General features: G+C 48.4%; 1 protein-coding gene across 6 annotated transcripts in view; it reads left to right on the forward strand.

Moving 5' to 3' along the window:
• Positions 1–14,198, forward strand: part of PALD1 (phosphatase domain containing paladin 1) — a gene marked incomplete at its 3' end in the record, with an annotated part of 91,361 nt that overhangs the window by 47,780 nt on the left and 29,383 nt on the right. For all 6 annotated transcript variants that reach the window (XM_082407219.1, XM_082407223.1, XM_082407221.1 and 3 more), the window contains 8 exons: positions 69–173; positions 2,091–2,186; positions 2,625–2,753; positions 3,253–3,369; positions 3,450–3,605; positions 3,918–4,100; positions 5,244–5,384; positions 5,621–5,692. In XM_082407219.1, the coding sequence (XP_082263345.1) occupies positions 69–173; positions 2,091–2,186; positions 2,625–2,753; positions 3,253–3,369; positions 3,450–3,605; positions 3,918–4,100; positions 5,244–5,384; positions 5,621–5,692 (999 nt within the window). The remainder of the gene's footprint in view (positions 1–68; positions 174–2,090; positions 2,187–2,624; positions 2,754–3,252; positions 3,370–3,449; positions 3,606–3,917; positions 4,101–5,243; positions 5,385–5,620; positions 5,693–14,198) is intronic.

A 14,198-nucleotide genomic window follows, 5' to 3' on the forward strand; every position in this document is an offset into this window, starting at 1 on the left:
CATCTTTCCTTGGCTCTGCTCCCTCCCTGCTGCTGTCCCCTCTTCCCTGCCCTGGTCTCTGGCACCAGGTGGACAGAGCCATCACCGCCTGTGCAGAGTTGCACGACCTGAAGGAAGTAGTCTTGGAAAACCAGAGGGAGCTGGAAGGCAGCCCGCCAGAGACCCCGGCTCAGGTGAGGCATGGAGAGCTGCTGCTTTTGCCTGAGCCCGGCAGCCTTGTTTGGTTGGGCCTGTTGACTGGCCCCCTTCAGACTGGCTTTTCCTAATTGCTGCTTCTCCCATGAGCAGAGCAGTTTTCACAGGAAGGGGAGATGGGGAGCTGGACCTGTAGGAAGAGAGGAAGTTTACTTTCCCTGACCAGGACCCCTTGATGCAGAATAAACAGGATGGAGGAAGGGGCTGCTGGAAAGGTGCTGGGGGCCTCTGGCTCCAGATACTTCCCAGGCTGCTCCTGGCTCCCCCTGCAAATAAAACCCTCGCTGTTCTTTGGGAAGGCCAGGGTTTGGTCCAGCCGCTGATTCTGGAAGAGTGATGGGCTCTGGGCTGTCTCAGCAGGCCTGTCCCTGTGGTCTGGGGAGAGGAGGTTGGCTTGTTCGCACACAGCGCATGGAAAGAATCTAAAGCCCGCAGAGTCTTTTTCTTCTTTAACACTTAAAAAAGTGTTTTAAAAGCAATATTATATTATAGAAAATTGAGAAATTAGAGAAGGAATAGAACTGCCTGTCATCCAAGCCCAGCTGCCGTGAGCATTTTGGCTGCCTTCCTTCAGTTTTCATATTTCTGATGTTCTTTTGTAGGTTGCCTAGGGCATGTTTATGTCCTGCTTATTTCATGTAACCCCGTCTTTCCCATGTCATGCCTGCTTGTCGTTGTTGAGGTTTACTGGCTGTGGATCCAAGGCCATTGCGAGGCTCAGCCATCATTGGCCTGATAGGTTAGGAGCAGAGCTCTGGCCCGATTGCCTGAGTTCTGTTCCTGGCTCTGCCACCTAGAGGCGTGTGGACCTGGGCAACCTGCTTCACTGCTCTGTGCCTCAGTTTCGCCACTTGTAAAATGGGGCCACTAACAATAATACCCCATAGGGTTGTTGTGAGGATTAGGTGAGCTCAGGTCATAAAGCCTCAGAAGGGAGCCTGACAGAGCAGGTGTTCCTCCTGGCCATCACCTGCTGTGATCTGCAGGCCCCTTCTAGTTGCACAGTGGGGTTAAAGTAAGTACTTTGCATTGAACTACTTCATGAAAATGAGGCTTTTGTGTATTTAGGATTTTTCCCCTTATAAGGTCTAGATTAGGGGTTGACAGACAATGGCCCATGGGCCAAATCCAGCCCACCACCTGTTTTGATAAATAAGTTTTGTTGGAACGAGGTCTTGCCCATCCATTTATGTACCGTCTATGGCTCTCTTATGCTGCCATGGCAGAGTCCAGCTGTTGCAAGGCAGATCGTGTAGCCCACAAGCCTAGAAAATTTACTGTCTGGCCTTTTATAGAAATAAAGGTTTGCTGACCTCTGGCCTAGATTCCCAAAGATGGGATTAAATTTCATCCAAGGGCATGACCTTTTTTTTGGGCCTATACGAATCTCACTTGCCCTCCAGAAGGTGGTGCTGACCCAGCAGGAGAAGCCTGAGATCCGAAGGTGAAGAGAGGGACCCTTGGAATTTTCTGTGACAGCCCCCTGCCCAGAGGACTCTGGGGTGGGGAGGATCGCAGCTCTTCAGTGAGGGCCTCTGGTTCAGGGAAGGGTGTATACACTTGCTGCTTCAACACGGATTGTGTGTGGCCCTGCATGGTGGGTGGCATTGGAGCAAAGCGGCGAGGCCCAGCCTGTCCCTGGGCACAGAGCCTCACTGAGAGCTGTAGTGCCTGCTGTGGTCACCAGTAGCTCTTCCTGCACCATGGATAAACCACAGCAAATGGGATAGGGTTGGAAGAACTTCCATCCTGGCGTAACAGGGTTATGCAGGGTTGGGGTAGATTGTCTAATGGGAATTTCTGAGACTTAACTCCTGCCCTTCTGGGGATGGGGATGCGTGGCTTAGCAGCCCCATCTTTACTGCCGGCCCTCCTTCCTGGTCCCTTCCTCTCAGGAAAGCGGCAGCCAGCGCGGTGTCCGGCAGAGGGCGCTGTGGAGCCTGGAGCGATACTTCTACCTGGTCCTGTTTAACTACTATCTCCATGAGCAGGTGGGGTGGGGGGATGAGCGGACCCATCCCCCTTTCTCCTGGGGCCCCTCCAGACTCCCCAGCCAGGGACTGGCATGGGGTTGATGGGGACCCCTGTGGAGCTGAGGAGGGGAGTGGGGACATGTGTGTTGGTTCCAGAGGAAGGTGGGTTTGGGGGAGGCAAGGAGAGACCCAGATAGAGGGACGGTCCCCAAGCAGGTCAGGCAAAGGGAGGCCCCACGTCTCTTTCCTCTGGGCCCATCTCTATACCCTTAGCCAGGGCATCAGGGCCTGGAGGGATCTTGCTTCGGATATCCTTGTTCTCTCTCCCCAGCCCCTCATCCCTGCCCTGGGCCGTGATGGGTATCTCTTGGGGTCCCCCGACCAGAGGGCAAGCAGGGAGAGTTTGGGATGGCCATGTGCCCCTGAACTCCCGTCTCTCTCTGCCTCGGGCTGCAGTACCCGCTGGCTTTTGCCCTCAGTTTCAGCCGCTGGCTGTGTGCCCGTCCCGAACTGTACCGCCTGCCTGTGACACTAAGCTCAGCGGGGCCTGTGGCCCCTCGGGACCTCATCACCAGTGGCTCCCTGGTGAGTGCACCTGGCTGGCTGGGGAAGTGGGCGTGGGTGTGGGCTAGCCCTGGGGTTGGTTACAGCCTTGGTTCTTGTGGGGTTGGGCTAAGCATTGCCCTCACAGGAAGCAAAGGGAGGATGGCCTGTGGGGTGATGGGATCCTCCTGTGAACAAAATGGGGCCATTCTCAGGCCCTAAGAAGCATTTGCAGCTCTGGCTATTGTTCCAGTACCCGCTCCTCATTCTCAAACCCAAGCGCTCTGGGCAGGGAGTCAGGAGACCTGGTGCTGGTATCTTTGCCACCAGCCTCTCATCTTTGAGCCTCAGCTTCCTCATCCGGAGAGTGGGCACCATTGCACTTGCCCTTGCCAGGGTGGTTATGAGGCTCCAAGTGTGCAAAAGTGCTTTCTAAACTGTCAAGTGCTGGTCTCACCCCCCGCCCCCCATGCCCACTTGGGGCCAGGTTCTGAACCTCAGTCGGCTGCTGAGGGTCCCAGGGTTGCTTCTCTCCCAACAGGGGACAGATGACCTCGTCTCCCCGGACGCACTCAGCACCGTCAGAGAGATGGGTGTGGCCAACTTTCGGCGGGTGCCCCGTTTGCCCATCTACGGCACGGCCCAGCCCAGTGCCAAGGTGACCAGCCAGGGGGCCCACTTGTGGGGTGAGGGGAAGGGGGGTTGAGCTCTTTCACTGACGGCCATCTGTCCCCCCAGGCCCTGGGGAGTATCCTAGCCTACCTGACCGACAACAAGAGGAAGCTGCAGCAGGTCGTGTGGGTCAACCTGAGAGAGGAGGCCGTGCTGGAGTGTGACGGGCGCACCCACAGCCTGCGGTGGCCTGGGCCCCTCACGGCCCTTAGCCAGGTGGAGGTGAGGCCCTCCTGCCTTGTACGCACCCCTGCCTTGGAGGCCTTCTGGGGACTTGGCCTGAAAGGGTCTTCAGAAGCTTCTGTGCTCCTATTGTACAGATGAAGAAACTGAGGCCCTGAGAGGAGCAGTCTCAGGGAGTGGCTGACTCAGGACTCCCTTGCAGCCCCGGGTCTGGTTATAAACCTTGAGGCTTGAGAAGGGGGAGAGATGGGCCCGAAGGCCAGGACTATCCTGGCCACAGAGGCTCTGGTCTTTCAGGGCTGGCCTGGGGGCTGCCGCGTGGCCTGAGCCCTCCGTCCCACCCTCCCCTAGAACCTGGAGACCCAGCTGAAGGCCCACCTGAGCATGCCTCCCGCAGGCACCCAGGGCCCACGGACCCACAGGTTCCAGACGTGCCTCACGACGCAGGAGGTCTTTAGCCAGCACCGCGGGGCCTGCCCCGGCCTCACCTACCACCGCATCCCCATGCCAGACTTCTGCGCCCCCCGCGAGGAGGTGAGGGGGCTGTGTGGCTGAGGACTCTGGGGAGGGAGAGGACGCCCCCCCTGCCTCCCTCGGGCCTGGGCCTTGGCTGTGGGCACAGCTCCCCAGAGGGACTAAGAGCTTGTTCTGCAGGGTTTCAGATCGGCCTAGGTGGTTTATTCACATGCCTACCAAGCTCCGTGTTGGCGTGTGTGCGCACGCGCCTGTGTGTGTGTGCATCATGTGTTGTAGGTATGTGTGGGGTGGGTGAGCATGTCTGTGTGTGTTCAGAGTGGGTGGGGGTGTGGTTGTGGAGTGTGTGTGTGTGTGTGTGTGTGTGTGTGTGTGTATGTGTGTGGTGTGTCTGTGTCTATGGAGGCTGTGCTGTGCCACTTGTCTACTGGGGGACGCGTGGAGAGTGTGTCTGGTGGGGAGCTGTGTGGTGTGGTGGGTGTAGGGGGTTTGTGGAGGAGGGTGCTGGGGAATGCTGTGTGTGACTGAGGGAGTTTGTGTGTGCATGTGGTATCTGTAGGTTTATGCCTGTGAATGTCTGTACGGTCTGTGGGTCTTTAAGGTTTGTGTGGTGTGTGTGCCTGGCATGTATTGTGTGGGGGTCGCTGTGTGCCTGTGTGATGTGTCGGTTGTTTGGGCGATGCGTCTGTGTCTGTCTGTGAGACGGGTGGTGACCGGGCTTGTATTGCCCCCTCACTTTGCTCTGTGGGTCTGGTTGCCCGTAGTTTGTTGCCCCCTAGTGGTCTCGCGCTGCAGTGATCGGCTGAGGTCGGGACTGCCCTCAAACTGGGATCTGGGTTGGGTCCACTTCAGGGGGGCAGTAGGGCCTGGGGTCCACGTGCAGCCCAGGGGCGCAGCACATAGGAATGTGCTTGTTCCACCTGGCAGATGGTGGGCACCAGGAACCTCAGGTGTGTGCCCGTGTCTGCTCATACGTCCAGTGCCTGGTTATATGGGAGTGAACGTGTTTACGTGCACGTGGTCTTGTGTGTACTGCAGTGAGCTGAGTGTGTGTGCATACAAGGTTGTGAGCCTGACACAGCCAGGCTCAGGGCAAACACTCCCAGGACAGCTCCCGGGGTTGCCATTTGGAGGGATGGGCCATCTTGGGAGTCTGTGCAGCTGGGAGCACCCACTGACTCAGACCTCGGTCTCCCTGTGCAGGATTTTGACCGGCTGCTGGGGACCCTGCAGGCTGCGCTCGCCAAGGACCCGGGTACCGGCTTCGTGTTCAGCTGCCTCAGCGGCCAGGGCCGGACAACGACCGCCATGGTGGTGGCTGTGCTTGCCTTCTGGCACATCCGAGTATGTGTGGCCTCCTGTGTGAGGACAGGGGTCTTCCCAGGCAGGGCGGGCATTTGGTCCCTGGGGACCCTGGCTGTGGCAGGAAGGTGTGGTCCCAGAGCCCCCTCTCATCAGCCCTGGGCAGATGGCGCATGGGCTGGCAGACCCCCGGCACGGGCTCCAGTTGTGGGCAGAGTTGGGGGGGAGGGTGCGATCTGGTACCCATGCTCCCAGTCCCAGCAGCTGTCCTCCCTTAGGGCTTCCCCGAGGTGGGCGAGGAGGAGCTCGTGAGCGTGCCTGATGCCAAGTTCACCAAGGGCGAGTTTGAGGTGAGCATGCCCTGTGGGGTCCCCAGGGGACACCTGGGGGAGGGGAGGGGTGAGTCTTGCTGGCAGGTCTGGGGGAGATCTTCAAAGCTCCTCCTAAGGCCATTATCTTCTTCCACCTCATCGTATCAGCCCTTCCCTGTTCCCATTTCACAGATGAGCAAACCAGGGCACAGGGTAGCTTGGCTCTGGGCCATGGCAGATGGTGTTTGGAGAAGAGGGGGCAGATCCCCCCCACTCCTCCTGGCCCTGCTGCTGGGCTACTGGCCACCATCTTGTCTGGGTGACATTGACGACCACCTCACGGGCACCTGGGACCCAGCTGTGGTTGGTGACCCCGGTGCCGGGCCCCGGACCGCCCCACCCCACCCCCATTTCAATTCAGGGCACTGGATGCACAGTGCTAACATCTCACATTAGGCACCCATGTATTGCACCTCATGTGCCTCATGTCATCTTCCCTGACACCCTGTAAGTAGGTGGCAGTGTCCCCGTCTTACAGACGGGCACGTGGAACTCAGAGTTGGCACGTGGCTGCCCGGTGTCGGTGTTGTGGTCGGCTCCTGCCTAGCTGGCCGGCCTGGCCAGTGCCCCTCCCCTGCCCTCCCTACTGTCCTGACACCCTGGCCTCCAGCAGCTCCTCAAACTCACCAAGCGCTTTCAGCTTCTGGGCCTTTGCATATGCTTTTCCCTTGCCCTGGACCACTTCTCTCTTCCTTCTTCTGGCTGACTCACTGTTTCTTTTCTTTTTAATTTTTTATTGTGGTAAAATATACATAACACGGAATTTACCATTTTAACCATTTTTCAGTGTACAGTTCTGTGGCGTTAAGTACATTCACATTATTGTGCAACCATCTCCAGAACTTTTTCCTTAGGCCAAATTGACCGTATCCATTAAACACTAACTCCCCATCTCCCCTCCCCCAGCCCCTGGCAGCCACCATTCTACTTTCTATCTCTATGAATTTGACTATTTTACATACGTCATATGAGGAGAATCATACAGTATTTGTCCTTTTGTGACTGGCTTATTGCACTTAGCATAATAGCATCAAGGTTCATCCGTGGTGTAGCATGTGTCACAATTTCTGTTTTTAAAAGGCTGAGTAGCATTCCATTGTAAGTATTGACCACATTTTGTTTATCCATTTATCTGTCCGTGGACACTTGGGTTGTCTTCACCTTTGGGCTATTGTGAATCACGCTGCTGTGAACATGGGTGTACACGTATCTGTTTGAGTCTTTGCTTTCAATTCTAGAAGTGGAATCACTGGATCAACTGGTAATTCACTGTTTAAATTTTGAGGAACTGCTATATTGTTTTCTACAGCAGCTGCACCATATACATTCCTACCAGCAAAGCACAAGGGTTCCAATTCCTCCACATTCTTTCCAACACTTGTTGTTTTCTGGTTTTTTTTTTGATAATAGCCTTCCGAGTAGGTGTGAAGTGACATCTCACTGTGGTGTTTATTTGAATTTCCCCACTGACTAGTGATGTTGAACATTGTTTCATTTGTTTTATGGCCATTTTTGTATCTTCCTTGGAGAAATGTCTATTCGAATTCTTTGCCCATTTTTTATTTGGGTTGTTTTGTTATTGTTGAGTTGTAGGAACTCTTTGTATATTCTGGATATCAATCCCTTGTTAGATATGTGATAGTTCAGTGGGTTGCCTTTTTACTCTGTTGATAGTGTCCTTTCATGCAAAAATTTTTAATTTTGATGATATTCAATTTGTCTATTTTTTCTTGTTTCCTGTGCTTTTGCTGTTATATCTAAGTAGTCATTGCTAAATGCAATGTTATGAAGCTCTTCTTCTGTGTTTTCTTCTAAGAGTTTTATGGTTTTAGCTCTTACGTTGAGGTCCTTGATCCATTTTGAATTAATTTTATTTTTTTAATTTAATTTAATTTTTTTATATAGCAGGTTCTTATTAGTTATCCATTTTATACATATTAGTGTATATATGTCAATCCCAATCTTCCAGTTCATCACACCACCACCCCCCCACCACCACTTTCCCCCCTTGGTGTCCATACGTTTGTTCTCTACATCTGTGTCTCTATGTCTGCCCTGCAAACCGGTTCATCTTTGCCATTTTTCTAGGTTCCACATATATGCATTAATATACGATATTTGTTTTTCTCTTTCTGACTTATTTCACTCTGTATGAGAGTCTCTAGATCCATCCACATCTCTACAAATGACCCAATTTCGTTTCTTTTTATGGCTGAGTAATATTCCATTGTATATATGTACCACATCTTCTTTATCCATTCGTCTGTCGATGGGCATTTAGGTTGCTTCCATGACCTGGCTATTGTAAATAGTGCTGCAGTGAACATTGGGGTGCATGTGTCTTTTTGAATTATGGTTTTCTCTGGGTATATGCCCAGGAGTGGGATTGCTGGGTCATATGGTAATTCTATTTTTAGTTTTTTAAGGAACCTCCATACTGTTCTCCATAGTGGCGGTATCAATTTACATTCCCACTAACAGTGCAAGAGGGTTCCCTTCTCTCCACACCCTCTCCAGCATTTGTTGTTTGTAGATTTTCTGATGATGCCCATTCTAACTGGTGTGAGGTGATACCCCACTGTAGTTTTGATTTGCATTTCTCTAATAATTGGTGATGTTGAGCAGCTTTTCATGTGCTTCTTGGCCATCTGTATGTCTTCTTTGGAGAAATGTCTATTTAGGTCTTCTGCCTATTTTTGGATTGGGTTGTTTGTTTTCTTAATAGTGAGCTGCATGAGCTGTTTATATATTTTGGAGATTAACCCTTTGTTCATTGATTCGTTTGCAAATATTTTCTCCCATTCTGAGGGTTGTCTTTTCGTCTTGTTTGCAGTTTCCTTTGCTTTGCAAAAGCTTTTAAGTTTCATTAGGTCCCATTTGTTTATTTTTGTTTTTATTTCCATTACTCTAGGAGGTGGATCAAAAAAGATCTTGCTGTGATTTATGTCACAGAGTGTTCCTCCTATGTTTTCCTCTAAGACTTTTATACTGTCCAGTCTTATATTTAGGTCCATTTTGAGTTTATTTTTGTGTATGGTGTTAGGGAGTGTTCTAATTTCATTCTTTTACATGTAGCTGTCCAGTTTTCCCAGCACCAGTTATTGAACAGACTGTCTTTTCTCCATTGTATATCTTTGCCTCCTTTGTCATAGATTAGTTGATCATAGGTGCATGGGTTTGTCTCTGGGCTTTCTATCCCGTTCCATTGACCTATAGTTCTGTTTTTGTGCTGTACCATATTGTCTTGATTACTGTAGCTTTGTAGTATAGTCTGAAGTCAGGGAGTCTGATTCTTCCAGCTCCGTTTTTTTCCCTCAAGATTGCTTTGGCTATTTGGGGTCTTTTGTGTCTCCATACAGAGTTTCAGATTTTTTTGTTCTAGTTCTGTAAAAAATGCCATTGGTAATTTGGTAGGGATTGCATTGAATCTGTAGATTGCTTTGGGTAGTATAGTCATTTTCACAGTATTGACTCTTCCAATCCAAAAACATGGTATATCTCTCCCTCTGTTTGTATCATCTTTAATTTCTTTCATCAGTGTCTTATAGTTTTCTGCATACAGGTCTTTTGTCTCCTTAGGTAGGTTTATTCCTAGGTATTTTATTCCTTTTGTTGCAGTGGTATATGGGAGTGTTTCCTTAATTTCTCAGATTTTTCATCATTAGTGTATAGGAATGCAAGAGATTTCTGTGCATTAATTTTGTATCCTGCAACCTTACCAAATTCATTGATTAGCTCTAGTAGTTTTCTGGTGGCATCTTTAGGATTCTCTGTGTATAGTATCATGTCATCTGCAAATAGTGACAGTTTTACTTCTTCTTTTCCAATTGTATTCCTTTTATTTCTTTTTCTTCTCTGATTGCCATGGCTAGGGTTTCTAAAACTATGTTGAATAATAGTGGCGAGAGTGGACATCCTTGTCTTGTTCCTGATCTTATAGGAGATGCTTTCAGTTTTTCACCATTGAGAATGATGTTTGCTGTGGGTTTGTCATATATGGCCTTTATTATGTTGAGTTAGGTTCCCTCTATGCCCACTTTCTGGAGAGCTTTTATCATAAATGGGTGTTGAATTTTGTCAGAAGCTTTTTCTGCATCTACTGAGATGATCATATGGTTTTTATTCTTCAGTTTGTTAATATGGTGTATCACATTGATTGACTTGCATATATTGAAGAATCCTTGCATCCCTGGTATAAATCCCACTTGATCATGGTGTATGATCCTTTTAATATGTTGTTGGATTCTGTTTGCTAGTATTTTGTTGAGGATTTTTGCATCTATATTCATCAGTGATATTGGTCTGTAACTTTCTTTTTTTGTAGTATCTTTGTCTGGTTTTGGTATCAGGGTGATGGTGGCCTCATAGAATGAGTTTGGGAGTGTTCCTTCCTCTGCAATTTTTTGGAAGAGTTTGAGAAGGATGGGTGTTAGCACTTCTCTAAATGTTTGACAGAATTCGCCTGTGAAGCTATCTGGTCCTGGGCTTTTGTTTGTTGGAAGATTTTTAATCACAGTTTCAATTTCAGTGTTTGTGATTAGCCTGTTTATATTTTCTATCTCTTCCTGGTTCAGTCTCGGAAGGTTGTGCTTTTCTAAGAATTTGTCCATTTCTTCCAGGTTGTCCGTTTTCTTGACATAGAGTCACTTGTAGTAGTCTCTTAGGATGCTTTGTATTTGTGCTGTCTGTTGTAACTTCTCCTATTTCAGTTCTAATTTTATTGATTTGAGTCCTCTCCCTCCTTTTCTTGATGAGTCTGGCTAATGGTTTATCAATTTTGTTTATCTTCTCAAAGAACCAGCTTTTAGTTTTATTGATCTTTGCTATTGTTTTCTTTGTTTCTATTTCATTTATTTCTGCTCTGATCTTTATGATTTCTTTCCTTCTACTAACTTTGAGTTTTATTTGTTCTTCTTTCTCTAGTTCCTTTAGGTGTAAGGTTAGATTGTTTATTTGAGATTTTTCTTGTTTCTTGTTTCTTGTTCCCTCTTAGAACTGCTTTTGCTGCATCCCATAGATTTTGGATCATCATGTTTTTGTTGTAATTTGTCTCTAGGTATTTTTTGATTTCCTGTTTGATTTTTTCAGTGATCCTATTTACTAACGTATTGTTTAGCCTCCATGTGTTTGTGTTTTTTACGTTTTTTTCCCTGTAATTGATTTCTAATCTCATAGCATTGTGGTCAGAAAAGATGCTTGATATGATTTCAATTTTCTTAAATTTACTGAGGCTTGATTTGTGACCCAAGATGTGATCTATCATGGAGAATGTTCTGTGTGCACTTGAGAAGAAAGTGTAATCTGCTGTTTTTGGATGGAATGTCCTATAAATATCAATTAAATCTATCTGGTCTATTGTGTCATTTAAAGCTTGTGTTTCCTTTTTAAAGATTCATTTATTTAATTGATTGATTGGTTGCTATGTTGGGTCTCCGTTTCTGTGCTAGGGCTTTCTCTAGTTGCGGTAAGCGGGGGCCACTCTTCATCGCGGTGCGCGGGCCTCTCAGTATCGCGGCCTCTCTTGTTGCGGAGCACAGGCTCCAGACGCGCAGGCTCAGTAGTTGTGGCTCACGGGCCTAGTTGCTCCGCGGCATGTGGGATCTTCCCAGACCAGGGCTCGAACCCGTGTCCCCTGCATCCGCAGGCAGACTCTCAACCACTGCGCCACCAGGGAAGCCCCAGTGTTTCCTTTTTAATTTTCTGTTTGGATGATCTGTCCATTGGTGTAAGTGAGGTGTTAAAGTCCCCCACTATTATTGTGTTACTGTCGATTTCCTCTTTTATAGCTGTTCGCAGTTGCCTTATGTATTGAGGTGCTCCTATGTTGGGTGCATATATATTTATAATTGTTATATCTTCTTCTTGGATTGATCCCTTGATCATTATGTAGTGTCCTTCCTTGCCTCTTGTAATGTTCTTTATTTTAAAGTCTTTTATCTGATATGAGTGTTGCTACTCCAGCTCTTTTTTGATTTCCATTTGCATGGAATATCTTTTTCCATCCTCTCACTTTCAGTCTGTATGTGTCCCTAGGTCTGAAGTGGGTCTCTTGTAGACAGCATATATATGTGTCATGTTTTTGTATCCATTTAGCGAGCCTGTGTCTTTTGGTTGGACATTTAACCCATTCACGTTTAAGGTAATTATTGGTATGTATGTTCCTGTTACCATTTTCTTAATTGTTTTGGCTTTGTTTTTGTAGGTCCTTTTCTTCTCTGTGTTTCCTACTTAGAGAAGTTCCTTTAGCATTTGTTGTAGAGCTGGCTTGGTGGTGCTGAATTCTCTTAGCTTTTGCTTGTCTGTAAAGCTTTTGATTTCTCCATCGAATCTGAATGAGATCCTTGCTGGGTAGAGTAATCTTGGTTTTAGATTCTTCCCTTTCATCACTTTAAATGTGTCATGCCACTCCCTTCTGGCTTGTAGAGTTTCTGCTGAGAAATCAGCTGTTAACCTTATGGGAGTTCCCTTGTATGTTATTTGTCTTTTTTCCCTTGCTCCTTTCAATACTTTTTCTTTGTCTTTAATTTTTGTCAGTTTGACTACCGTGTGTCTCGGTGTGTTTCTCCTTGGGTTTATCCTGCCTGGGACTCTCGTGGACTTGGGTGGCTATTCGGGGACTTGGATGGCTATTTCCTTTCCCATGTTAGGGACGTTTTTGACTATAATCTCTTTAAATATTTTCTCGGGTCCTTTCTCTCTCTCTTCTCCTTCTGGGACCCCTATAATGCGAATTTTGTTGCGTTTAATGTGTCTCAGAGGTCTCTTAGGCTGTCTTCATTTCTTTTCATTCTTTTTTCTTTATTCTGTTCCACGGCAGTGAATTCCACCATTCTGTCTTCCAGGTAACTTGTCCGTTCTTCTGCCTCAGTTATTCTGCTATTGATTCCTTTTAGTGTACTTTTCATTTCAGTTATTGTATTTTCATCTCTGTTTGTTTGTTCTTTAATTCTTCCAGGTGTTTGTTCTTTAATTCTTCTAGGTCTTTGTTAAACATTTCTTGCATCTTCTTGATCTTTGCCTCTATTTTTTTTCCGAGGTCCTGGATCATCTTCACTATCATTATTCTGAATTCTTTCTCTGGAAGGTTGCCTATTTCCACTTCATTTAGTTGTTTTTCTGGGGTTTTATCTTGTTCCTTCATCTGGTACGCAGCCCTCTGCCTTTTGATCTTGTCTATCTTTCTGTCTGAATTAATTTTTGTATATGGTATAAAGTAAGGGTCCAAGTTCATTCTTTTGCATGTGGATATCCAGTTTTCCCAGCACCATTTGTTGAAAAGAATGTCCTTTCCCCATCGAATGGTTTGGCAAAAATCATTTGACCGTATACACGAAGGTTTATTTCCAAGTCTACATGTCGGTCCCTCAGATGTGATAGTTAGAACTCTCTCTACTCACACCCAGTCCTGTGCCAGGAGCTCTGTGTGTGCTCCCTTCTTCACCCTTCACAGTTCCCAAGAGTCAGGTGCCCTTACTACTCCCATTTGATAAATGACGAAACTGAGGTGCTGGGAGCCAAGCTCATCACCCTAGAACCACGTCAGAGAGGTGATGGGGTCAGGGCACAAGCCAGGTAGTTGACCTCTGAATCTGTGTTCTAAAGTTACATCATGTGACCCAAGGATGCCCCTGTACCCACATCCTTACCCACCCCAAGACATCCTCATGTTTAGACCAGCTTCCTTTGTAATTAATTCAGGCCTATTGAGCCCACAGTCCAGTGGGGAACATTCAGTAGACTGTGAAGAGTGCTGAAATAGACATCAGTTCTGAGCGCCGAAGGTGCAGCTGGGGGAGCCCAAGAGGGCTTTGTGGAGGAGGTGACATTTGAGTGCGTTTTAGAAAGATGAGTGAGTCTGCTGGGGCTGGGGGGAGGGATAGTGTGCAGAGGGGATCAAACGTGCAAAGGAGGGAGTCTGGAAGGGGCAGGACCTGTGGAAGGCTGCAGTTGGCCAGAATGGAAGGAGGCAGGGCTGAGGTGGGGGCCCCGACTATGAGGACCCTGGAAAACCACACTGTGTGTTTGATCTTAACCTTGGGGCCAGCAGAGAAGTAGGGCAGGTCGTGATCAGATTCTCATTCTGGAGGCCAGTGTGTGGAGGAGGGTGTGGAGAGGAGAGCCTGGGGCCTGAGTGAGGCGGGGGCCGCCCGGTGAACAGGAGCCCAGTCACCATTGGCTGGTCTTGGGGGCCGTTGGTTGTGAGGCAAAGAGGGAAGACACCCAGGATGACCTCAGGTTTCTGGCTGGCACTTGTGACAGCCAAGGAGATGAAGAATTCAAGGGGAGGAGCAATTTAGGGGGAGAAGCTAGGAGTTTGGTTTATTGCATTTGAAAAAGCTGTAGCCCTCTGCCTGGGGAACTGCCCCTGGGCCGTCCTGGGGACCTGCCTGTGGTCCATACTCCTCTCAAGCGAGATGTCCATGTCCGACCCAGAGCTTGGGATCCGGGTGTGGCCTGAGCCGGATTAGCCGAGGGTCCTCCCAGG

The sequence above is a fragment of the Balaenoptera borealis genome (assembly GCF_965194805.1).
Source record: "Balaenoptera borealis genome assembly, chromosome: 10".
Lineage (NCBI taxonomy): Eukaryota > Metazoa > Chordata > Mammalia > Artiodactyla > Balaenopteridae > Balaenoptera > Balaenoptera borealis.